The sequence below is a fragment of the Gastrolobium bilobum genome, unplaced genomic scaffold (assembly GCF_033153095.1).
Source record: "Gastrolobium bilobum isolate Gb01-03AN ecotype WA unplaced genomic scaffold, APGP_CSIRO_Gbil_v1 utg1479, whole genome shotgun sequence".
NCBI lineage: Eukaryota > Viridiplantae > Streptophyta > Magnoliopsida > Fabales > Fabaceae > Gastrolobium > Gastrolobium bilobum.
The window spans coordinates 93,814-121,009 of record NW_026896211.1 but is presented as its reverse complement, the minus strand read 5'-3'; the positions used below and the strand labels follow the sequence as shown (position 1 = coordinate 121,009).

At 36.6% G+C, this 27,196-nt stretch overlaps 1 protein-coding gene across 2 annotated transcripts; it reads left to right on the top strand.

The window, feature by feature from the left end:
* Positions 1 to 1,308: 1,308 nt before the first annotated feature.
* On the top strand, positions 1,309 to 26,122 carry LOC133298258 (chromatin modification-related protein EAF1 B-like). 2 transcript variants are annotated; one of them, XM_061497522.1, is made up of 23 exons: positions 1,309 to 1,670; positions 3,368 to 3,545; positions 3,651 to 3,705; positions 3,786 to 3,883; positions 4,021 to 5,419; positions 5,519 to 5,638; positions 5,797 to 6,063; positions 6,890 to 7,081; positions 7,327 to 7,407; positions 7,582 to 7,639; positions 7,732 to 8,246; positions 8,343 to 8,396; positions 9,956 to 10,013; positions 10,102 to 10,295; positions 10,383 to 10,436; positions 10,550 to 10,630; positions 18,187 to 18,324; positions 18,442 to 18,558; positions 19,620 to 19,720; positions 19,905 to 20,120; positions 20,382 to 20,763; positions 21,094 to 22,846; positions 25,582 to 26,122. In XM_061497522.1, the coding sequence occupies exons 2-22, from the start codon at positions 3,403 to 3,405 to the stop codon at positions 22,759 to 22,761; spliced, it is 5,991 nt and encodes a 1,996-aa protein (XP_061353506.1). In that variant the 5' UTR covers positions 1,309 to 1,670; positions 3,368 to 3,402; the 3' UTR covers positions 22,762 to 22,846; positions 25,582 to 26,122. The 2 variants fall into 2 exon arrangements, with proteins under 2 accessions (XP_061353506.1, XP_061353505.1); XM_061497521.1 differs by having other exon boundaries at positions 21,037 to 22,846.
* Positions 26,123 to 27,196: the final 1,074 nt, after the last annotated feature.

Here is a 27,196-nt window from a genome sequence, read left to right as displayed (position 1 = left end):
AAGACATAACTTGTGAAAGAGAAAGGGGAGGAAAAAAGTGTTGCATACTTACTATGTGCAAATCTCGTTGGCGAGAGAGAAATTAGGGGTTAAAGAAACTTAATAATTGGGGTTGAAGCATTTGGTTGCCAAGAAAGAGTAAGAAAAGAGAGCAAAATTATTTGAGAGTAAGAAAAGAATAAAATATCGTGTGAGAGAAAATACACGTGTAAAAAAATAATCAACTAGTTATGGTTAATATGGTATTAGCCTTAACCTTAAACCACAATTCTCTTAGATTTGTAGCTCAGGGCTAAAAAAGTCATTGAAATGAAGGTTATAAATTGTATTAGGTTAGAGAATGTGTTCGATCTTCTCTGGTACTATTTCTGGGAGGGGTTTAAAATCTTAATCTCGGGATCCAGCCACAATTAGGCTAGTCGCGAAGCTATGAACCAATTTGAATATCTCCTAAAGATGATATATCACAATAATTACGAACACTCTAAAACATATTTTGTTTTACTAATAAAGTATGTGATTAGCGTTTGTCTTCTCTTAAACTGTGTTTAAAGTACGTGATTAGTTTACCTATATCATAAAATTGTGTCATTTTAGTCAAAATTATTATGTTTTATGATGAGAAAAACAAAAATCACGTTGCAAGAAAGTGAGACTTTTTTAAATTTAAAAATTAAATAAAGGGAGTGGTTATATTTACAACCCAAATAGTTTACAAACTCTTACAATCATAATTTAAATGTTGATTTGTGTCAATCAACGATTGTCATTTATTGTGAATTAATAATTAATTAATAAATTTGATTTGCAAAAATCTTAACCGTTGATTGGCGGAAATCAACGGTTACGAAATGGTTGTAAGAAGTTATAAACGAAAATAAGTTGTAAATATAACTTTTCCCTTAAATAAAAGACAATAATTTTATGTACCAAAAAAAAAAGACAATAATTTTAATTAAAATGAATATCCTTTACAACTATTTTTCCAATGAAGTATAATAAAACATAACGATTTTCTTGTTAAACTTTACTCAAAATCAGTTTTGAAAAGATCATCTCGAGCACACAAGAACCTAAATTACATAAAAAAAAACAAACAAAGGAATTTACTTGCATTATATCACCATCTTCCTCAAAATCAAATCAAATGATCAAAGCCTCTCTCCTAATTATATCATCACAAAACAAACAAAAACTATAACCATTAAAGCTAATTTTGACTTAATCACATCTCATGAAAGAAAAATGCAATAAAAGCCCAAAATGTACGTCCAATTTCTCAAAATCCACCTTCTCTGTGCGTCGTCGTCTTCATGCCCCAAAGCCCACACCACTCTAGCAGAGGTCGCATAGTTCCCCTTTCTCTCACCTCGAACACGAACAACAACAACAACAATAATAAACAAAACCAACCCTTCTTCTTCAACTTATAGAGAGAGAAACACGACCCCAATTGCTCCAGCCACGCTTCCATACCCAACGCTGAGGGAACCCATCTTCCATGGCTGACATTTCTTGCCCAACGTTAGGTTTTAGGGCAAATTCGCCATCGTTCCGTTGAACAAAGGGAAGCCCCCTTTTCCAAAACCCTAGGAGAGAAGAATTTTGAGGTGGGACGGCCTTGAATTGTGCCCTAGTTTCCAATTTCGACGACCCTTTAGCGCGTTCAGGTGTTTTTCTTGGCTTAATTGTTGTTTTATTGGCATTCCCTGAAACCCTAGAATTGTACGAATTGGGGAAATTCCGTGGAAATGGGTGTGGTTAGGGTTTTAAACTTTTGGGCGAATTGTGCAACGTTGATTCTCGTTGCGACTGTGTTATGCATTGTGTCGAAATGGAATGGCTTTGGGTTTGTACCTGGAGTTTGTGTCTGTTTACGGGCTGCTGCATTAATATGTTGTTAAAGGAGGGGAATTTTTTTAACCCTTATCGGGAAACAAATCAGAATGCGAATGTTTAAGTGGGGAGGTAGTAATTTGAAGCTTAAATATGTGTCTGGTGATGACAGTTTAAAAATTTGAAGGGAATCGTTGGCGGCAACCTTTTCATGCATGCAATAGTTGCCAAATATACTTTTTGACAAGTATAGTGACTAGTACTTCACGTATTAACTACCAAAGCTTTTAGGTTTTTGCTATAAGTTTAGTTGGTATCTTTCTAAATTGTATGTGGTGTGCTGCTAGTTTGCTTCTACTCTCTGGTCGTGGATTTTTCTTTCTGTGTAATCATTTATAGCTTGGGGAGGAGGGCTGCCTTTTTGCTTTCTACCTGGACATTCTTCTTATATTTTAAGTGATTCATATAATCCGGTGCCTTATGGAAAGCATAACAATGATCTTTAATCCATTGTGTTGCAGAAATTTGCTAGCATGTTGTTTGAAATTTTTTGTTGATTTCATAAAAAGATGAACTCTGTTTTTCACTTTTTCTACTTAGGTTACATATCTTTTGAAAGTAATATAACTTGTGGCTTATGCGGAGTTCTTATCACATGTCAGTTACCTACCTAGTGGAAGCAGATATCCTTTGCAATGCTAAAGTAATGTCTGAAGCTCAATTGTAATAGAAATGGAAATATCTATTTGACTGATAAGGTACATGAGCAATTAGTATAAAGGAACTAAATTATCACATGCAAGTTTCTATTACCAAATGAGTTTGGTTGGATTTTATTTTTACTTTTTGTGATAGATCCTCTATCATTTGATGAATATATTGAATTGATACCAAGTGTATAATTATTGAAAGATTCCTAACGGTAGTACTGTGCATGATATTGATCCACAAAATGTTCTCAAATCATCATCTGCTTGCTCATTTTTCTAATGAAGTGTATTGTATTATTTAATTTAATAATAACATGAGGATAGGCAGGCTTGCAGTGTAAGGGTGTTTATATATTGAAAGCTTGGAAATATACACCCGATTCAAATGTTTTCTTTCCTGATACATAATAATTGCATAACCTATGTTTCGTACACCTGTTCCCCTTTCATATTTAATCAATATGGAACATTGCAACCCTTGTTTTCAAGATTGTCATTTAGACATCCTAATTAACACCCTGGCATAGAGAGTTGAGTTGACTTTTTAATTTGTGGGAACTTTTTAAATACTGAATTAAATCTTGCTGAAAAGCAGGTCACCTATTTCAGACTAATTATTTCAAAGTACATTTCTTTTATATGTCTCTGTGTGTGTATTTGAAGTTAATGTCTGTGTGTCTGGTGCTTTGATTGCCAAATATTGTTAACATTACTAATGTTTGGCCGGCGAGGAAGTTTTGTGCCCTAGGAGCTTCTATGTATATTGGATCTGTGTCTTATTTACCCTCTTTTCTTTACAAAGTTGACTGATCGTTTGATAGATGGGAAGTGAAGCTCGTAGATTTTAAGGGTGGGAATGCATGGATGCAACTCAGAATCTGCTCTCCTTGTAAATGCTGAGGTTGATTCCATGGGAGGTGTTGTTGACGGTGGAGTTGGTATAGGTTTGAAAACCTCTCCGCGCCGAGCAGCAATTCAGAAGGCTCAAGCAGAGCTCAGGTGATGGGAAGACTCTTTGTTTACTTGCATTATTTGTTTGGTTGTGTTTTTCGAGTGCCGATGTTATCTTCTGCACAAAAAATAACACATGCATGTTGATAACAGACAGGAGTTTGATTTTCGTGAAGAAAGAAGAAGGGAGCTAGAATTTCTTGAAAAAGTATGAAAGATTTGATCTTAAGCACTCTGGTAAACAACACTTCTATGTAAATGATGATCACCCGTGCTTTGTAATTGCAGGGCGGGAATCCTCTGGACTTTAAGTTAGGGAATGCTGCTTCAGTTAGTGTTCAGTCCACATCACTCACTGATCAGCATCAAGAGCAGTTTGTGACCAGGTTGGGTATTCTATTCTTGTTTCCCTTTATTTTATCACCTGTATGTGCTACTTGTTTATGGATATCTGTTGTGTATTAATTCGCTTAATGATGCTTTATTGCTTTTTTCACTTGTTCTATTTTCCAATGTGATTCAGTGAAGCAAAAGGTAGTTTTGTGTTGACTGCCTCCCCTCATGGTGACTCTGTTGACAGTAGTGCTAGACCAGGGGCTCCTTCTCTCAGTGAACCAAACACTGCTGATAACCTCTTACTTTTTGATGGTGAGAATGAGTTGCCTGAAGGTGAAAAAAGGTCTCTGCATTCAAAAAAAAGGAATAATATTGCTCCATCAGAACAGTCTTCTCAAATTGGTGGGAGTCAAAATGCTAAGGAGAATGAAGATTCGGCTGTTGTCCGTCCATATTCTCGAAGGAGGTCCAGACCAAATCATGGTCCTCGGGGGGGTTCAAGGGATGGGAAGGGATTAATATCTGATACAAACAAACAAAAGGACCACAATGTGCCTTCTTTGTCTAAGCCAAAGCCTGCTAGTTTAAATGGTGAGATACTTAGTAAAGAACCGATATCTAATAATCTACTGGATAATGAATTGGTTAGTTTCCGTACTCATCAAACAGCTAGTGGCAGTGGTAGCATTCCTGAAGACAAATTAGATATTACCTTGAATAGAAACTTCAAAGAAGGTCAATGTATTCTACCTTCTCATGATGATACTGTAAAAAAACCACCTGTCTCGGCTTCTGGGGAAGCTAACGCGGTTGAAGAAAGGGACCCAGGAGCCTCATGTGATATTGAGCCCTCACCTTGTGTAGCTACTACACAACCTGGAAATGAATCTTGTTCTGGTCAGCCAAATGGGTTTGGCAATATTAAAGTAGACAGGAAAGGTGTACCAAATGAAGGCAATAGCAGTGCTGCAGTGGGCATGAAGAATTTTGACTCGGAGTCCTCCTGCACACAAACTATTTTAGCTAGAGATGTAAATAACGATAGTGATATGTGTACTATTACAAAGAATGTTGATGCAAATGGAAATGCTATGGAACAAACATCAGAATTTGAGAAGAAACTATATTTAACTGGCTGTGAAGTTGTAAAAGAAAAGAGTAAGATCAACACTGGTGAAAGTGATGGTACTGTTAACAATGAACTTACTGCTGGTTATCAAAAGCATTCTGGTAGTGGTAGTATGGTCAAAATTGAGGAAGACATCCATACTAATAGTTCTTGCATGCAAAATGTGGTGAAGGATTCTTCCAATAGTAAGGGACTGCATCACAATGACAGTACCATATCAAAAGCTGATAAAGAGGAAAATGTTGTCTTGGTGGATCGTTCCAATTCTATCAGAGAAGACGGCGGTGAAAGGCTTCAAGTTCCTTCGGATGTATCACTTTCAGCAACTCTTCACACTGCTCTGGTTGAAAAGGTTACTACTGTTGCGTCTGACTGTCAACCATGTTCTATGCACCAGTTGAAGTTAGCAGACAAGGCTCATGAAGATTCTATTTTAGAAGAGGCTCGAATTATTGAGGTCTTCAATTTTTGTTTTTATTTCTAGTGACTGTTTTGCTCATAAATTTTGGGTGTTTGTCCAGTAAACTATAAAGTTCTGATATCATATGTGAAACAGGTCAAGCGGAAGAGGATTGCACAATTATCTGTTCGCACGTTACCAACACAGATCCACCAAATGTCTCATTGGGGTTTTGTCCTTGAGGAAATGGCATGGTTGGCAAATGATTTTGCACAGGTTTTATTTTCTAGTCCCCCTAGTGACTCCTTGTTCTCCCCTCACTTCTGTGGTGGGGTCCTTCTCTTTTAAGGACATCAAGAATGCTAATCCTTATTAAATTTAAGTGATATTTGACTTTTAATACATTCTTTTGTCACTCCTAAATGTGTTTGTAGGAGCGTCTATGGAAGATAACTGCTGCTGCAAAATTGTGTCATCAGGCATCTTTTACTTCTCGGTTAAGATTTGAAAAACAAAACAAGCATTTAGGGATGAAAATTTTGTCTCACAACATGGCAAAGGCTGTCATGCAGTTTTGGCATTCTGTTGAGCTTCTTCTTGACAATGATGTTCCTGACCGTAACTGCATTGGTGGTTCAGTTGAATCCGGGAAAGTTGTTTCAATTGAAGCTTCTGGGGACATGAGGAGAAATTTTGATATGGTGCTGGTTATTTACTTTGACCTTTTATTTCATCCAAGAAAAAAAGTGATCCTTCTCTATTGGCCACTGCTTTGGCCAATGTGGTGATAGGACTTCATTGTTATATGAGTACTAGTTTGTTTAATTAGTTTGTGTCAAGAAAATATTCCTTTCGGAGTCAAATGATGTTACAGAAAATTTTCCTATTGATAACATGTGTTTTGCTTTAGATATGTATTTTGTGACCGCACTTGAAAGAGCTACTTAGATGTTATTCTTCATGGTAATTTTATATAAAATATGCAAAGATGGTGTTGTTGTTTGAGTTCTGTTTTATTGTTGATTTGTTTTATATATTGGCTGTTGAGTTAAATAAATGTGCAATAATGGATGGACTTTATTATGCTTGGTGCAATTAGGTATTCCTATTATTTAGGCCCTAACACTGGAATGCTAAATTTCGGAATGCACTATATCTTCTTATTATTTGCATTTGGAGACTTCGTCTGAATTTTTTAGCATTACTTGAAAATTTAGTTTAAGAGTTGTTCATTCTCTGTGCTTCGTGTATTAATTTTAATTATCATATTCTTGCCTTTTTGTGTGGGGGCATGGTTGTCATCCTTGCTAATGCATGTTTGTATGATTTCGGCAGCTTGTTTTTTGCATTAGTTAGTTGCATATCAAAGGTTCATAACTATTGCATTATTTGAATGTTTTTGTTATGATTATGATCTAGGTGATTTGGGACACTTTTTTGTGTGATTATTTTTTAACTTTCTAAACTAATTTTTTTACATTATCAACTATTTGTTACTGATGCTTGAGTGTTGGTGTTTTTGCCCAGGAGTCAAGCAAATATTTGGAGGGACAAAATCCCAGAGAAAAGGCGGCACTTAAAGTGCGTATGTATGCTTTGAGGTTCTTAAAGGATAGTAGATCTCATGGAATTTCCTCTCAAGCAGATGGACCGACAACACCTGAGAAGATATCTGACTCTGGCACTGTTGACATGTCATGGGAGGATCATCTTACAGAAGTATGGACCAAGTTACCTTATTCTTGTTTGATTAGCTTATTAATTTTGTACGTTGCTGACCCATCTCTCTCTCAAGTTTATTTTCACTGTGTCAATTAAATCAAAATGCTGTTTTTGAAGTGCACTTAATGTGGCTGTTTCAATATGATTTATTAGATGATATTGTGGTTTACTTTTGCTATTAGTTTGTTATAATAATCAATTTTTTTTAACCCCCTTTTGCATGCTGTATTTTTAATATTCAGGAAAGTCTCTTCTATACAGTTCCTCCTACTGCCATGGATGCATACAGAAAATCTGTTGAATCTCATTTCCTACAGTGTGAGGTAAATTTAGGATCGTATATGCTCTAATTATACTAGCGTATGCATTCCTGGATGGTATAGTGCTTCATATGAATGGTGTTTAAGTTTTATAGATTTTAAGGTATTTTGGTGATAACCTTGTTGTTATATGTTTTGTTTCTAACTTATTGGTGCTAATAAAATAAAATATTTCAGAAAACTGGTAGTAGCATTCAAGAGGAAGTTGAAACATCTATGTATGATACTGCAGCAGGTACTGTTGGGACTATTTAGATTATTTATGTGCATAGTTGATCAGTCTTGAATCTATGATGATTTGTTTTTCATTTTTAAATTTATATGTAGAGTTTGGGTCTGAAGAGATTGCATACGATGAGGATGAAGGAGAAACCAGCACTTATCGTTTGCCTGGTGTCTATGAGGGTAGCAGATCATCAAAATCTGTACACAAGAAACACAAAAACAGGATAAAGTCTTACACTCATAGGTCTAGTGAAGTTGGAACTGATTTGCCTTACTCACACTATTCAAGTGGAACTCAGCCATCCATGCTACTTGGAAAAAGGCCTGCTAGTCTAAATGTTGGGACAATACCAACAAAACGCATGCGTACTGCTTCTAGGCATAATAGAGTTGTGAGTCCTTTTGCAGTTGTCACTGGGGCAGTACAGGTTCAAGCTAAGACAGATGCTTCGAGCGGGGATACCAATTCCTTTCAGGATGACGAGAGTCCTTTACATGTTGGATCACAGATCCAGAAAAGTGTGGAGGTTGAGTCAGTTGGAGATTTTGAAAAGCAGTTACCTTATGACTGTGGAGAAACATCAGTTAAAACAAAGAAGAAGAAGCCCAAGACTCTGGTAAACAAAATTTTTATCATTTTGAGACATTTGTATTTTTTTTTAATTTATTTTTGATAAATGTGTTTCCACTTTGCCTAACAATTATTTGTACAGGGTTCTGCATATGATCAGGGATGGCAGTTGGATTCTGTTGTTCCAAGTGAACAGGTATTTTTTGTAATAAAATTTCCTTGCCATGATGCCAATCTTCCCCTTTGGACAAGATGAAACTAAACTTAAGTTTCTAACTTTGTATAATTTGGCATAAATTATAAATATGCTGTTTTTAAAATGATATTGTTTTAATGTGAAATCTTTACATCATGTGCTATGATAGTGGGGTTACATAAGAGAGGGGAATGGGGGATTATCATGTAACCCATCAACCACCACATGCAGAAAAAAAAGGGGTACACGCATAAAAGTGTGTGACCCATTGAAGAGAAGAGAGAGAAAGAGAAAAATTAGGCCCCACATATTTTTATGTGTGTAGGAGATAGTTTTATCTCCTACAATATGAGAAACATTAAAAACGAAAGAAATTATGAGAATTTTAAAGTTCTCCCGATTTAGAGTACTTGGGGGATTTTGAACATGCAGGCATGGTTAAGAAAGCTTATTAATTAACCCCCCTTCCATACTAGCCAATCTTCAGTTAATTATGCATTTATTTCTTTTTGAGAACAGCCGCACAAGTGTTTAATGGATGCAAATCTTGATTGGAAATTGAAAGCTTCCATTTTCTCTAATCTAATTTGGGGAGGTCAGAGAAATTGTCGAAGATTATGAATTTTGATTTCTTTGAACTGAACTGAGATTGGGAAGATAGTACCTATTTCATTTTAAATTTGGTGCCTGTATTTCTACTATATAAGCTTGTTGGATGTTGTTACCTGGGGATATAAGAGGTAATAATGGCGAGATGAGATATGGAGTTTAGAAATTAGAATGTTTACAAGGTTGTTGTATTTCTATTGCTAACCGATAATACAATATCTGATGATTTTTGACATCTAGAATTCTAAAATGACTTGTAAAATTTATATGATGGGGTCTTGCTTTTTTGTTGTGCACAATCTAAAAGTATATAACTGGTTGGTTTTTGTTTGGAAGGGAATGAAGTTCTGCTGAAATCTTTGTTTTCTATTTTTGTAAATGTTAGTGTTTTATTATATGCATATAAAAAAATAATATTTCAGCATAGCTATGTTCCCTTCCAAAAATAAGATCACCCAGTCAAAAGCTATATACTTTTAGATTGTGCACAACAAAAAAGCCAGACCTTATCAAATAAATCGTACAAGCCATTTTAGGATTCTAAAAGTAAAAAATCATCAGAAATTGTATTATTGGTTAGAAATAGAAATACAACAACCTTGTAAACATTCTAAGTTCTAAACTCCATATAAATATATATTGGCCTTGGGAAGGGGGTTGTTGGAGCTGGTTGTGTTACGTATGGTAAAAAACAGATCCAAAGTATTTTCTGTTTTTGGTACAATAGAAAGAATCTGTCCATCTTTGTTTTCTTATTGATACATTAGAAACTTATTATGACATTCTGTGTGCCTTGGACCACTTCCAAATTCCCAATATTTATCTTTGTTTTCTTAATGTTGCTTTAGATTAGACTTTGGAGAACATTAATTTTTTCCTCTCCTATTTATTTATTCACAATATTTTCTGCAATATTTATCTTATGGTGTCTTAATGTCCTTACAATGCAGAGGGATCATTACAAGAAGAGATTGGATAGTCACCACTTTGAATCCAATGGAAGTGGTGGTAAGACACCTTTTAATGTGATTATGTATTTAGAAATTTGTTTTGTTTACGATTCATGCTTTACATATTTAACTGTCCTGTTCTGAAGGTCTGTATGGGCATCATAATGTGAAGAAGCCAAAGACAATGAAGCAATCACTTGATGCTTTTGACAATATTACTCCAATAACTAATTCTATTCCCTCCCCAGCTGCTTCGCAAATGAGTAACATGCCCAATCCAAGCAAATTTATTAGAATCATTAGTGGGCGAGATAGGGGCAGGAAAACCAAATCCCTGAAGGTAATTTTGGTGTGAACTTAGAGATGGTCTTGTTCTTGCAAATTTTCATTTGTCACCATACTGATTTATTTATTTTCATTCTTACAGATTTCTGCTGGGCAGCCTGGTTCTGGAAGCCCCTGGTCACTTTTTGAAGAGCAGGTTGTTTGTAGTTGATTAGCTATCTCTAATTTATTCCTATGTCCTTTTTGGAATAGATATTTCTAGTTCTATCACTGTGACAAGGCTTATCTCTATTCTCCTTTATTTTGCAGGCTCTAGTTGTCCTGGTTCATGATATGGGTCCAAACTGGGAGCTTGTAAGTGATGCTATCAACAGTTCTCTACAATTCAAGGTAATTATATGCAAATATTACATATAAAAGAAAGGTGCCAAGGTTGAAGGACATATTAAATTATCTTTGTCACAATCCATCACGGAAAATTCATCTTGAAAGATCTTTTTCTTTTTATTGACTCCCTCCAATTGCTCCTTTAGCATCATACGAAAGCTGTGTATAAGATTCAGGAACAAAATTTTAGCAATTAGAATACTGATAGTGTATCTCCTACCAGTTCAAGAGGAAGTGTTATGAACTTGTGATATCTTTTGGAACTGTGTTGTCGTGTTCATCATGATGTTTTAAATACTGAGGTTCTTTTCTTAATAGAAATTTTATTCCTTGTATTTTTAGGATTTTATTGGATTATCACTGAAGTTGATGGGTCCCAGGTCAGAAGAGTAAAGGAAAATGAGACAAAGCAATTTGAGTAGTTATAGAATTGGTTAGGTGGTTAAGAGGTTAAGAACAGGGGCTTAGGGCTTAGCTTAAATAGTAGGAGAGGGGTAGAAGAGGATTCATTCAGATCCGTTAGTATTGGGAAATCGAGCAGTAGCTTGGTCATAGGAGGGGAAAGCCTTGAAAGTAGGATTCTCTTCTTTTTCTGTTTGTCAATCAATCTATCATCACATGACTGTTCTTTCTCTCTCTTCTTTATCTCTCATCTCTCTTTCTCTTGTGTCAACACTATTGTTGTCTGACTTTTCGAATCTCTTATTGGCAATTATATGGAATTGAGGATAGAAGCTTTGGACAAATTGGCAGTGTTCTTGAGGAAAACAACCAGCAATCATGGAGTGCAATTACATTCTCTGGATTCTAGTGTGGTGGAGATTCGGAAGAATATGCATGGTATAGAAGTAACTTGACAAGTATTGGAAAGTGGATGAAGAAACAAGGCTTAGCTTTGAGGTAGAAGAAGACTATCAATGACCCACTTTTAGACGAAAAGTTCACAACTGAATAAAGAGAGCGCTGAGCATGATTCGGAGCCTTCTTTGATTAATCACTGTCTTGGGAAAGAAAGATTCAATAGCCAAACTTTATGGCATTGACCTGATGGGTTTGACTTCTCATGCAGAGATTTTCTTCGAGGTGCAATAGATAAAAATGAATATGTTAGTGAACTCGCATTTGTAAACATGGAAGGATCAGCGGTGCATTGGTTCCACTTCTTGAGGAAGAAGACACAGGACTTGACCTAGGAAAGGTTTGTTAGAGAAGTATATAAACCATTGATGGACCTTTACTTAATAGCTTAAGCTTTTGGGTTGAATTGGTTCTTTATATGGTATCAGAGCCTCGGTGTCACGAGTTCGATCCTCATTACCCCCCACTCTCTCTTGTGGAATTTTTTAGCACAGGTACATGGGTCTGTGTATTGTCCACCCTTCATACCCAGTGGGCTCTCGTGAGGGGGCGTGTTAGAGATGTATATAAACCATTGATGGTCTTTCACTTAATAGCTTAAGCTTTTGGGTTGAATTAGTTTTTTGCGTAGTATTAGAGCCTCAGTGTCACGGGTTCGATCCTCACCAATCCCCACTTTCTCTTGTGGAATTTCTTAGCACAGGTAGATGGGCCTATGCATTGTCCACCCTCCATGCCTAGTAGGCTTTCGTGTGAGGGAGCGTGTTAGAGAAGTATAAAACCATTAATGTAGCCTCACCCTTTAATTTAAGCTTTTGGGTTGAATTGGTTCTTTACAAGGTTGATGATGCACTTGTTCACTGCTTTAGGAAGAAGTCGCAGGACTTGATCTAAGAAAGGTTGTTGGCGTCTATGATACAAAGATTTGGGGGAAGAAATTTGGGCAGCGTATATGAACAGCTAATCACCTTGCGCCAAACGGTATTGGCTTATGAGTATATCTAGGATATCATAATCTTGGTGGCACAATCATCGGGGATTTCAGAGTAGTAACTTGTGATATTCAACGTCTGGGGTTAAATATTAAGTGCGGATGCACAATCCTAATTATGTCACAAAGTTCATAAATCTGGCCGCCAGAGATACTGAAGAGAAGCAGCGTGTTACCCATGGTTGAAAATTGTGATTAAGCTTGTAGGATTGCACAATTTTATGTGTTTTAGTCTGCCTCACAATCCTGTTCATTTGCTGGTTTGCAAATTGTTTGGATAGCATAGGATTGCTGTGTATAATCATGAGAGATCTGAGGTCGGGGCAATCCCACAATGTACCCGACACTAGACCTGGCCTTAACCCAGTTTTTAACCCATTTGTGTTCCTATTTTTAGAACTCTGAGATGCATCTGCTGCTGATCCCTGCTGTTTCTTCTCGCTTTTGTTGCGGGTTCAACAAGAACAGAAGCCCATTGCGTTCTCTTCGTTGTGCTTGTGCTATTTTCTGATTCAAGCTGTACGTTGTTGCCCATTATCGCTTCCTGCTGTTGCTTCTTGCATTTGCTACTGGAACACAAACCCATTTGATTCTCTTATGTTGTGCTTGTGCTGGTTTGGAACGTTCGGTCTTTGACTATTGTATATGTATAATATTATAATTTTTTTTAATAATTGTATATTTACTATAGAAATAAAAGAATTACCAACAATAACTGATTGAAATGGTAAGGAGTTTGTTCAAATGTCCTGATTTAGAATCCTGTAAATGGAGAAAATGGTGTTGGGAGACCCGTCTCCTGTATGGGTCCGGCAATGGTCGAATTGGACTAGTTGGGTTTTCGATGATATTGGAAAGCATATAGAATAAAAAATTTCTATATAATGTATATTATAATTAAAAAATTAAAATATTGAATGAATATTTATTATGAATGTTAATGATTATTTTTTTATATATTATTATTTTATTTAAATTTTAATTTAATATTAAAAAATATCAAAAAGCAGAATAGAAATATGAATAATTATAATATTTCATTTAAATTATTAATAATTTGGTTATTTATTTAATTTACAATTTATACTATCGATTAATTAGTATTAGTATAGATATTTATAAAACAGTAATAATATAGATATATAGTAATTTCTAATACATATTTTTTTACTGTTTTGTTATGCTACTGCTCTAGTCAGCCCATTTATGTGATTGTGATCGTCTTATGCTGATTCAATTTATGTTTCACTAAATTTTTTTAGTGATTTATGTGTATATTTATATACACGCGCGCCCACACACACATGTCTCGATTTCGACTGCCTTGGTGCTACTGAACTCCTCTCGGGATCTCAAGATCATGCTTTAAGGTCAAGTTTACAACATAACCTGGGTGTTTCCAAATGGTCCATTGTGGCAGCCTGAGTGGGGCTACCTAGCTTGATTCAACGATCAAGGCCTGTTCAATAATGCCATTGGCCCAACCAATTACTAAGACCAATGTATAGGGGAATAGAGCTCCATGACATTCAACGAACTCCAGTGCTAGTAGGTGTACCCACCATGAAAGAGGAGCTATTCAGCTGCCATATCAGGAATAATATCCAAAGAAAGGAATAGGGTAGATGTTTCAGTGTGGCCAACCATTTGGTTTCATCAGGTACCTATTATTGAGATTCAGAGAAAAAGCCATGCAAGGCAAGAAGGTGAATAAGTGGGAAGCTAAAGAGAGAAATCAGAGAGAAGGTGAGAAAATGTGATTTGATTACATTGGAAGAAAGAGTAAAGTTACATTAAGCTCTGACACATGCTCTATTTGTGGAGCACGAAGATGACTCAGCATTGAGTCACTAACTAATAAACCGTAAATGGTTACAATCTAACAACCCACTAGGTAAGTATCCGTTGTACTCTGGAGTATCATAACACAATGCATTACAGAGGTAAAATAGTAAAAGTTATACTACTACCCCTCAAACTTAAGGGGATTGGAGCTGCAGGGCAGAATACAGGACCCTAAGTTTGTGTCTTCAATCTTCAAACTTGATGGGTGAGAGAGCCTTAGAGAGAGTATATGCCACTTGATCTGAAGCAGAGACATGAGAGACATAGTTCTTTGGCAAGGACCCGTTCACAAACAAAATGAAGATCAAGTTCCATGTGCTTTGTTTTGGCATGCAGTACCGAATTATGAGACAAAGCAATGACACTCAAATTATCACAAAAGACTTAAGGTGTGGATGATGGTAGCTGCAAGACACGAAAAAGAGATTTAATCCATATAATTTCTGCTTCAGCTATGGACCCAACAACTGGGGTCTGTTTCTTGGGCCACTAAGAAATTAAATTTGGAGTTTGGACCCAGCTACAGTCATTATTGAATATACAATTTACTAAGGTATTTGTATACAAACTAAAGACTAAACTACTAGTAAAAGGCTGAGTGTACACATTATCGGGATTAGGAGCTGCTATTGATGTACTTGACTTTACCAACTGAATGTTTGGGAATCGGTTAAGGCCATTAGGTTCAGTGGTGCCTTGGAGAAGAACCTTATGTGAATCCTATGATATGACAAAACAAACGTGAGGATGAAATTGAAAGAATACAACATTTTCTTTTGCAAATTTGCTGACACTAAGTAGGTTCTTTGTAATAGAAGGAACTAAGAGCAGATTCTAGAGGAGTAAGTGAGTACTAGAATCAATAGTAGAAAGAAAATCTTAAGAGCCTATGGCTGTTATTGGCAAACCTTGACCATTGCCTATAAGAACTTGATCAGAGCTAGGGAGTTGATGACTTTGCATAAGATTTTTGTGCTCCTCCAGTGACATGGCTTGATGCGCTTCAGTTATAGAGCCACTCAATTACAGGGACTGAGCTAGGTGTAGGTAGAAGTCTTGGTTGTGTTGTCATTAGAGCTTGCAATTGAGAATTGGTGTGTCTGATGTACTACTAATAGGGACATTGATTCTGTGGTTGTGGTTGTGGTTGATTAAAGAATTGAGAGTTTTGTGGTGGTGGTAAAGTTGGAACAATGTTCTCATCATAACGATGCTAGCAAGAGCTAACATCGTGACCAGTCTTGAAGCACAATTGGTATTGCACGTTGGCTTTGCTCCCATGCCCTATGCCACGATTAGAATGTCCTCCAATTCCTCCAACTCGTCCTCTACCTTTGTTTTGACCATTAGAGGAGGCAAAATTTCTCTGAGGTATGTTCTGTTCGCCTCTGTTTTTTTGGCCGTGGAATAGAGTATCATCTTCAATTGCACCTTGCTTTGTATGAGAGCAGGGACTCTTTTTGTTTGAGAAGCAGTTGCACGTGTGCCTTTAGTTCCATTCCAAGATCAGCGACTAATATCACAAACGCTTTTCTTTTCCAGAATTAATATAGTGTACTCTTCAGCTGAAATTGGGTTTCCAATCGCCTTTAGTGAGTCACACGGGTTCTTGATTTGTGCGTGATACTCCTTTACTGATTTCAAACCCTTTTTTATAGATTTGAGCTCAGATCTTAGTTGCCGAGCCCTAGAGTTTATCATGCCATCGAGGTTGAAGAGCTCATGCCTCTCAAAAGGAGGGCTCTGATGCCATATTGAGATTCAGAGAAGAATCCATGCAAGGCAAGAAGGAGAAAGAGTGTGAAGCCAAAGAGAGAAATCAGTGAGATGATGAGAGAGAAGTTCTGAATGTTATTACATGTGAAGAAGAGTGAAGCTACATTGAGCTCTGACACATGCTCTATTTGTAGAGCACAAAGGTGACTCGGCAATGAGTCACTAAGTAATCTAACTAGTCTGGCTAATGAACCATAAACTGTTATAATCTAACAACCCATTAGGTAAGTATTTGATGTACTAAGGAGTATCACAACACAATGCGCTAGAGGTAAAACAGTAAAAGTGTAAAGAACCAATTCAACCCGAAAGCTTAAGCTGTTGGGTGAGGCTACATTAATAATTTTATATATCTCAACACGCCCCCTCACACGAAAGCCCACTGGGCTTGAAGAGTGGACGATGCACAGGCCCACCTACCTGTGCGAAGAAAGAAATTCCACTAGAAAGAAAGTGGAGGGCGGTGAGGATCGAACCCGGTACACTGAGGCTCTGATACCATGTAAAGAACCAATTCAACTCAAAAGCTTAAGCTGTTGGGTGAGGCTATATTAATAATTTTATATCTCAACAAAAAGTTACACTAATACCTAGAAAAAAGTATGAGGGTTATGATCTTTGTAGATTGTTAAGATGAAATACCCCGAGGGAGAAGCACAGGGGGAAGGTGAACAGCAGGAATTCTCATGCATTAGGACTCCCAAATTTCAACCTTGGGGATAAGGTTGACCATCAAGGAAATGGCATTGATAGTACCCAGGACAGGAGAACAATGGAAATTAAGAAAAATCAGTTAAGTAGTTACGGAGTTGGTTAGGTGGTTAGAGTTGTCAAGAACAGGGGCTTAGTGCTTAGCTTAAAGAGTAGTGGAGGGGTTCATTCAGATTTTTCAGTATTGGGAAACCAAGCAGTAGCTCATTTGTAAAAGGGGAAACCCTGGGAGGGAGAATTCACTGCTTTTTCTGTTTGTCAATCAATTAAAAATCACGTACAGTTTGGTATGGGTACATGTACATTGTACAGAACTTTTTGGGTACATGGAATGGAGGATACACTTAAGATGATCGCTAATTTGGATAGCTGCATGAACTTCAGACTATATTATTAAGTGATAAAAAAATTATGAATAGGCCCAATGTTCCATTTCAGAAAACTAACCATGGCCCATAATATCTTTTTTATTATTTTTCTTGTCATATGTTTTTATAAGGGGCAGAATATACTTACCACCACAAAAGTTTACCACCCTTACAACCAACCTAATCATCGTTAATTTCTGTCAATTTAACGGTTATAATTTATTGGGAATTATTGGGTCGCTCTTATTAATTAATTATTAATTTCTAATAAGTTATAACCGTTAGATTGATAGAAATCAACGGTGATTAGGTTGGTTGTAAGGGTGGTAAACTTTTGTGGTGGTAAGTATATCTTGCCTTTTTTTATAAAGTATATTTTTAAGTTAACTCACTAACTTTTATATGTAAGTTTCAAACTCTAAGCTGTTTTATCTCCAGTATGGATGGGCCTGCCAAATTTTAAATATTAAACCTTGAAGCTTATTAATTCATCCTTAGAGATTAGAAGAGTACTACATTAGGATTTAATTTTTTGGATAAGAAAGAAGCTTTCAACCAAAGAAAGAAAGAAAGAAAGAAGCTAAATGAAACTCTGCATTTTGTAGAATTGGGCATTAGGTTAGGTTTTTATCTTCTACATTCCAGCCGGCAACCCCGTCTCCTCTTTGTCACCTTTGCAAGTGGTTGCATCTTGCCTACTCTTTCCATCATTTCTGCAACTGTCAGCCATGGAGGTTTTGCCATTCATTGTGTTGTTAAGACATGCTACTGTCAACCCATTTTGACACCCCTACTACTGTGCTTGTTTTTATTGCTACTATTTTAAAGTTTGGAATGCTCACCGCAATATTTTTCATTTTTTGAATCATTCTGGGAACGTTCCCAAACATAGTATGTAGGGGATTTGAGCGAACCTTGTAACACTGGTTCTTTTTCATTTTCTCTTTATCTCTCGGCTATCTTTCTCTTGGATCTGTAACAGAAGGCATGCAATTTTGCAATTTTTCTAGTGTATATTTCGGAAGCCAAAAGAATGCAAGGAGCGTCACAAGTTTTTAATGGACAGAAATGCTGGGGATGGTGCGGATAGTGCTGAAGATTCAGGGTCCTCTCAGTCTTATCCATCTACACTACCAGGAATTCCAAAGGCATGAATAGTTTTATTATTTCTCTTTGTTTATTTTGCTTTCACATGTTAGTGGATCGTCATTGTTGACCTAAGTTTTGCAGTTTTGACTGGTTAGAATTTTTTGTATCTTTAGCAGGGTAGTGCCAGGCAGTTGTTTCAACGTTTGCAAGGGCCAATGGAGGAGGATACCCTGAAGTCTCATTTTGATATAATTATCAAGATTGGGCACAAGCAACGTTACCGCAAGAATCAGGTTTGAGTCAAAAGCATTCATATTAGGCGAATTGTAATATGCTATGACATTTAAAAGTGGTATCTATTCAACGTCAACCACTTGTATAACTGAATTAAGTTAGATGGTTAATGGGTAGTGCAAATCACAAGTGGTTAAATTAAATGATCAGTTGAATTTTAATCTATTTGAAGAGAAAATATGAGAAAAAGAAAGAACAGGAGATAAACTGAGAATTTCTGTCTTTCTGTTCTGAATCACAGAAACAGTGTTTATAGAGGTACCCATGACTTGCAGAGCAATCTTCAACTAATCGAAACTAACGGAACTTAACTGAAGCTGTTGAAGCAGTTAACAGTTGTTGCAACAGAAAGCCACGTAGGCTTATCTACCTAGCTGCAAGGGTCTAGCAATATTATTCTAGGAGGTGCGGTAGTACTGCACCTGTTCAACTAGCTAACATCAGCTAACATATCACTAGAGATATTACTAGAGAATTTTTACTCTTCATAAATTTTAGTGTGGTTAATGAAAAATCGGTTAATTCAACTTGGACTGAGGGAAGCTTGCAGTTGTATGAATATCACTTTAAAATCCAATTGCATTACAGCATCAGGCTTATATTATTGTACAAGAACTAACTTGTTGCTATGATCTTAGAAATCTCTTGGTCTTGCGTCAGTTTTAGCTTTTAATTTTAAGATTATTTTTTATATCTTAGTTCAAATAACCTTTCATGTATGATTATTCAAATACTCTGTAGTTATTTAACAAGAAGTTTGGCGTTTAATCATTATTTTTCATACATTCTTATTCTGATTTTAACATGTGATTGCCTAGCAAAGAGCAAAACTTTTTTGTTAACCTAACTTTTTGGAGTTGACCCTTTGATTTTGTGTGGTAAAGTCTTATTGATAAGTGACATACACTGCTGATTGGTGATTATTTCTAAAGAATATTATCGGCGTGTAGCTATTAGCAGGGTGGTAGGAATAGAAAATTAAAAAAGTAAACTAAGCTGCCCCTTTTTCTGCTTAGTTTCTATAACATAACTAATTAGAAATTTTTTTGCTTAAATGCAGAAGGATAACCATGATTTAAAACATTTAGCACCTGTCCATAGTTCGCATAATGCTGCTCTTTCCCAAGTCGTTCCAAACAACTTGAATGGAGTTGTTTTGACGTAAGTTCTATTTCATTTTATCTTTTTGGGTAACAAGGAAGTTTTATAACTATGAATACTATTGAATTGCCTAGTTTGCTCATTTAGCCATAGTTAGGTTTACCTCGTAATTTTTGCATTTTGGATGTACATTGTTATTTTGCTTGGCACAAGTATCTTAATCATGTTTGAGTTCTGGTTGAAGGCCGCTTGATTTTTGTGATACAAATGGAACAAGCCCGGATGTTCTATCCCTTGGGTATCAAGGTTCTCATGGTGGTGGTTTAGCATTATCAAATCATGGTTCTTTAGCGTCAGTACTTCCTTCATCAGGGCTCAATCCTTCAATTCCACCGTCTTCTGGTATGGGTCTTGGCAACAGCTTGTCATCACCGTCTGGTCCAATGGCAGCCTCTGTCAGGTGTGCACATTTCTTTCTGTGCAATTATATATTCATAAAAATTTTAGTTATTCTATGGCTGGGTTAAGATGGCGAGCCTGGAGTAGTGTTAAAGCTGCGCCTTTGTGACCGAAAGGTTACGGGTTTGAATCCGGGAAATAGCCTCTTTGCAAATATGCAAAGTTAAGGCTTTGTACAAGGATTGCCCTCACCTCTATCGTCGTTAGTCGGGGTTTATTGGGAGTGGTTGTTTTAATGGTTGGGGATTGCATGTTTTTTCAGGGATAGTAGATATGGAGTTCCTAGAACTTCACCTTTATCAGTTGATGAACAGCAGAGAATGCAACAATATAATCAAATGATATCTGGCAGAAACATGCAGCAGTCTAGCATGCCTGTTCCTGGATGTCATTCGGGAAGTGATCGTGGTGTTCGCATGCTGCCTGGGGGAAATGGTATGGGCATGATGAGTGGTATTAACAGGGGCATTGCAATGTCAAGACCAGGTTTTCAAGGAATGGCATCATCATCTATGCTCAGTTCTGGGGGCATGCTTTCTTCTAGTATGGCGGGGATGTCAAGTCCAGTAAGTATGCACCCTGGAGTTGGTGCTGGACAAGGCAACTCAATGTTGAGACCTCGTGAGACTGTACATATGATGAGGGTGAGAAGTGTTCTTATTCTCTCTTGGGTTTAATTGGCTCTGTAGGTAACATTGTGGAGTTGTAATTTGCACTGGTGGATATGAAAACTTAATATCCATCCAACTCAGCATCCTAGTATTTACTTTGTTTCCAATAGCCTCTCTTGGACTTTGTTAGGCAATAAGTTTATAACAAGTTAGTTTTATTTTGATTGGTTTTCTCTTTTTAAAATGTAACATTTATGGTGATTCTATTTTATTTCTTCTAATGATTTTTCTCCCCCCACTCATTAGCCTGGCCATAATCAAGAACATCAAAGGCAAATGATAGTTCCGGAACTTCCGATGCAGGTCACTCAAGGGAACAACCAAGGCATTCCTTCTTTTAGTGGGATGAGTTCTGCCTTCAATAATCAGACAACTCCACCACCTGTTCAGCCATACCCAGGGCAAGCCCATGCCCAGCAGCCAAATCAACTCTCCCATCAACAGTCCCATCTCGGCAATCCCCATCCTCATCTTCAAGGTCCGAATCATGCTACAAATTCACAGCAAGCTTATGCAATCCGATTGGCTAAGGAAAGGCAACAGCAGCGATATCTGCAGCACCAGCACCAACAACAACAGCAACAGCTTGCCGTGTCAAATGCATTGGTTCCACATGTTCAGGCACAATCACAACTCCCCATATCATCACCTCTGCAAAATAGTTCCCAGGCACAACCGCAAAATTCACCTCAGCAAGTATCTCTTCCCCCTGTAACACCATCATCCCCTTTGAATCCAGTGTCATCTCAGCACCAACAGCAGAAACATCACCTGCCACAACATGGGTTCAGCAGGAATCCAGGTGCTAGTGGGCTGACTAATCAAGCAGTGAAGCAACGACAACGACAGCCACAGCAGCGTCAGTATCAACAGCCTGGTAGGCAGCATCCTAATCAGCCGCAGAATGCACAGTCTCAACAGCAGGCTAAGCTTGTGAAGGGAATAGGAAGAGGAAACATGTTGATCCATCAGAACAACTCTGTGGATCCTTCTCATCTGAATGGGTTATCTGTACCTCCAGGAAGCCAAACTGTTGAGAAAGGGGACCAAATCATTCACATGATGCAGGGCCAAAACTTATATCCCGGAACTGGTTTAAATCCAAATCAAACATCCAAGCCGTTGGGTCCTGCTCATTCTTCAAATCATTCCCAGTTGCAGCAGAAGCTACAGACTGATCCAACAAACAATTCATCAAAGCAACTTCAGCCAGTGGTATCGCCTTCTGACAGTAGCATTCAAGGACATGTTTCATTGGTTACTTCAGGTCATATAATGTCACCTTCACAAGCAGCTGTTGGTGCTTCTAACCAACATCAACTGCAGCTGCAATCTCAGCCACAGTCTAAGCAAATTAATCGAACTCAATCTAATGTTCAGAGAATGTTGCCACAAAACTGTCAGGTGCATTCTGGATTATCAAGCTTGTCACACTCTGATTCACCTAAAGTTGATCCACAGCCTGCAAACAGTGCTTCTCAAGTCAGTACAAGCACTGCAATGCCTCAGGGTTGTATGGGTTTGGGTAGTGCGCCAAATGTTGTTCCTACTGTGTCTTCTCAGTGGAAAACATCAGAACCACCATTTGATTCCAATATACCCAATCCAGTTACTCAAGCATGCTCTTTGGGGAGCACACCTGTTGGAAATTCAGCTGGAAATGAGGCACCAATTATTACTCAAGGGATGGGCCCACGACAGTTATCAGCTAGCTTGCCTTCACATGCACATAATTCTGGGGCGCAGTGGCAGCAGCAGCCACTGCCTCTTCAACAACAGTCTTCATCACAACCCAGCATATCTCAACAGTCATACCAGACACCAGAACAACAGCAGCAGCAGCAACAGGAGCAGGAACAGCATTCTCCCAAAGACGTGGCTTTGCAGCATCAATCCCAGCAACAAATTCAAAATGTACAACCAGGGCAGAACAATTTGCTTATTCGTCCACCTAATTCTAAAGTGGAATGATGACTTCTAATGGATGGAGCAGTTGTGAGTGTGCTCGGTTCTATCAGGATTGGAATTTATATGCCCTTTTGTCAGCAGTGTACAGGTATTTTTATTTTCTGTTTTGCCTTTGTATATAAAAGTCATGTGTGTTTTACACAAGAGGCATATGAAACATTTATATTTTGGGATTTTCTTAAGTGATGATGTTAGTGAAAAGCTTTTTCCGCAATATCAATTGTAATATGAGGAGTTGATATTCACTTTGTCAACTGTGGCATTATTTTTTGAGTTTTATTTTTCTGCAATATTTGAAGTGTCTGCTGATTGGTGTTGGGGTTAGGTGTGGGTTTTGGCAGATGACCTAGAACGCTAGTTACCTACAGTAGGTAGAAACCCTGGACTTTACAAGGAAAATCCTTCGAATAAAAACTTTATTGGAATCCTTGGAATAGTATTTGTCTTTAAGGAGGTTAACTTTTCCTTTGCTGTTTTCAATATAATATTATCTTTCGTAAAAAAATCATAAGTAAAATGTCAGTTTGTATATCGTTTTAGACATGGTAAACCTCACTTTAGGTGAAAAATATTCTAGGAATTCCTATTTTATACAATATCCTCAAAGTGGCTTAAAATAACCCAATTCAATACAACAACCACCAAGCCTTGTTCCATTTGGCATGCATCTTTGATTTATGTGATCAACTGATTTTTGAATGGAATCTAAATGGAACAGAACAGAACAGATATATCCAAATGAAATCAAGGCTTTGTAACCCTGAAAATTTGGAAAGTTAATGGGGTTGAAAATCCCGTTTTCCCCAAAAAAAGTTACATGGAAAATACACTTCAATTAATTTTCTGGTCCTCATTGTCTTCTATTTTGATGTTTTCTTGATCGATCAACTGAAAACAATTTATTGACTGAACTTTTCAATTAAAACTAGTTCTATTCAAATATCTATTAATCAACCTTTTCTTTATTCTCAACTATTTTAGCTTGATTGTCCTCTTCAATATGATCATGACAGACATTCTCGATTGGAAAATAATTCAAATTTGTAATGGTTTCTTCCCCTACACCTAAAGGGTTGTTTCCGTTCCAGTTCTATATAGGCCCCATGTTTCTGTTTGTATTCATATCATTTATTGCATGTGTCACATCTTCAAGCATATGAAATAACTCGTCCATTTCTGCTTTATGTCTTTCCACGGCTCTAATAACAGCTGATATTTGATGGATGTGCATATATGAATAGAAGCAGGGAGCTAGGTATCATTCTAGCAGGCAACCTAGAACCAGGAATATAAATTCTTTCTAATTTTAAACATAGCAGACCCTTTTATATTTAACTTCAGATTCTCCTCCATGTATCTGCTTACCAACATGTTTTTCCGTATTTTAATCAAGAGATATGGATATTTAAACTGATTAATGGTATATGCTAAGATGCAAGAATTCTTTTATATGTATTAATTAAGGGTTTAATGGAGCTGAATGTTGGCCTGTATATAGGTAACATGAGCGTAAAATGAGAGTAACGGAAATGAGAATGTTAAGGTGAATGTGTGATTATACAAGGATGTATAAGATAAGAAATGAAGATATTCGACAAAAGATAGGAGTAGTACCGGTAGTTGAAAAGATGAGAGAACATAGATTGAGGTGATTTGGGTACATAATGAGAAGGCCCTTGGATGATTCCGTAAGAACAAAAGTTTGTTATCAAGAGCTTGATACAAAGAGAGATAGAGGTAGACCGAAACTTACTTGGGGGAAGGTAGTAAAACAAGACTTAATGGAGTAAGATATAGATTGGCAGACTGTGTGTCTTAGGGACGCATTGGAGAAAAGCTATAAGCATGGAGAAGGGTTAGACCCATTTTTATTCCTATGTTCTAGATGGTCCATTTCAAATCCTTTTCCTCTTTATCTCCCTCTTTTTTTTTTCCTTTTCTTTTATTTCTTTCTTCCTTTCAATCTTTTTTCTCTTATTTATTTATTTATGTGTTTTTCTTTTTCTTTTTCTTTTCCCCTATATTCCTTTTATTTTTTATTTCCTACTTTCTTATTCTTTTTTGTCCTCCTACATATCTTTATTTTTATTATTATTTTTTCTTTTAATTTTCTACTGCTTTATATATATATTATTTTTATCTTTTTCTCAAATTTTTCGTACCTTTTATTTGGGTTCATGTACCACCTAGTTTGGGATAAATGTGTTATTGATGTTGATGTACTAATTAAGGGTTGAATGTCTCTCATGTTATAGTAGATGAATTTATCTCCTACACATACATAAAAGTGTGTGGGGCCCATGTGTGCTCGTGTGAGTAGAAGACGGAGAAGGAGAAAACATGGCCCCATACACTTTTATATGTATGTAGGAGATAAATATATCTCCTACAATATGAGAAACATTAAACTCATTAATTATTTATAAGAACTTGAAATACAAACACAGGAAATAATTTTTATGTGGAATAGTTGACACAGGCATGACAGCTGCATAGCGTTGCTTTCAATTTTCTATGGTGTGTATGCAACTGACTATGGTATATTTTAGATCTATGCAAATAATTTTTCTCTTGGCTGACATGTATCCTGGGTGTGATAAACCCTTCTAGTTTTCTCCTAGAGAATATCCATTTATGAAATATGCTCTTTCTAAATAATGGGTATTGCTTAAGTTCCAGGATTCTTAACAATGGTGCATCAGATTTGTCTGAAGTGTGAATCTGGGCTTTTGATTATTCCTTTCTGGGTGCATTTATCTATTTTATTCTTGGTAGAATTTATAATTAAAGAAAGGTCTCAATTAAGTTTTGGGTTTTGTGCAGACGAAGCTGGTCACATTCATGAGGGCATTGGAATACGGAGCCAGGTATCCATTGTTATCTGCAGGTACTGTTAAAAGATTAACAAAAATTACATTGGTAGGCATCAATTCTTAACTTTATTCTTGTTCCAAAAATCTTGTATATTACCACTGCTCTTAGAGGGTTTTCTCCCATTTTCCTTTTTGGGAAGAGACGAATATAGAGTTATGTGTACAGGGTCGTCTCTTCTTTGTCTTGTTCTTTCTGCCCGTGTGCAGAGGAACACTTTTCTTTTTGTTCTACTAGATTAGTGAATGTATTTTTACCCTGTTAGATGATTGGGATAGCTATCATTTTAATGAGCAAAAGCCAATTCAAAGTTTTGTGAATACGAGTTCTGATGTATGAACCGGCCAATGGTGTGTTTATTATGTCGGCACCACCATCTGCAATTGTTGAAATACTTTAATATTGCAAGTTCGTAACCAATTTTAAGTTTCTGAAGTGCAACTAGTCAGAGCTTATCTTATTTCCTTGTGTATCAAGAAGCAGTATAATTTTTAGTTCCAAATGGTTATGCATTTCTCCTTTTTTTTTTTTTTTAATCTTGTCCTTCAGGAGTTGATGCTTTGTATTCCTCTATTACTGGGGTCGTGTTCTGATAGATTGCTAGAACTTGTCACCAGTTTTCTTCATTGCAGAAGATGATATTGTTAAGTGCCCTTTTTATTTATGTTACCACGTGCGAGGAAGTGCTTTCTATGTTGTATTGAAAGATAATGATGTTTTGCTTCGATATCTGCAAGAACAGGAAACTGGTCTATTCAGTATGATAAGAATGAATTGTATGGTTCCTCCTTTGGCAGGACCTGTTAACATCTTCCTCTCACAACCACATTAGAATTCCCTAATTGCAGGATAAATGCTATCTTTAGCAGTTAAAAGATTTAAATGCTGTTTCAAGTACTAATAAATGTTGTTAAAGTAATAGTATTATGCTTATTATATTTGGTGCTACCTGGGAAACCTGATTTATTTGGGCCTATTATGGTAAGTGCCACATCTTTTCAAGTTCAATGGGTAAGTTTTGAGATAAAGGATTCACTAACGTATTAAAAATATCTATTCATTTTATCATTGTGGCATAATTTATTATGTGAAGGACAAGGTGATGTTTTTCTTCGGATCCTATCATCCGAACATCTCACCTTTAAGCATCAGCATCTTCCGCAACCCAATTTTTAGAAAATGTCTTATGTAATAGAATGGATAGATATCACCAAGCAAGCACGGACATGCAAATTTTGAAAAATTTGTGTGTCGACATGGACACATTTCAACACGAGGGTCAATAGTTGGGGACACGTGGTCAACTCTCTGACATGTTTGTCCGGCACACAGTCAACTTTTTTGGACACGCGGTCAACGTTCAGACACGTTTTTTTTTAATCTTAATTTTATTTTATTAACTAAATATAAAAAAATTAATTTATAAATTAATTTTTTTCTATTATGAAATTTGACATAAAAAATTAACAAAGTACAAAAAATTATTTTTATTTTTATTTATGTTATGAAATTTAAATATTTGATTGATTATATGACTTATTATGGACTCTTATATGTATTAAATATA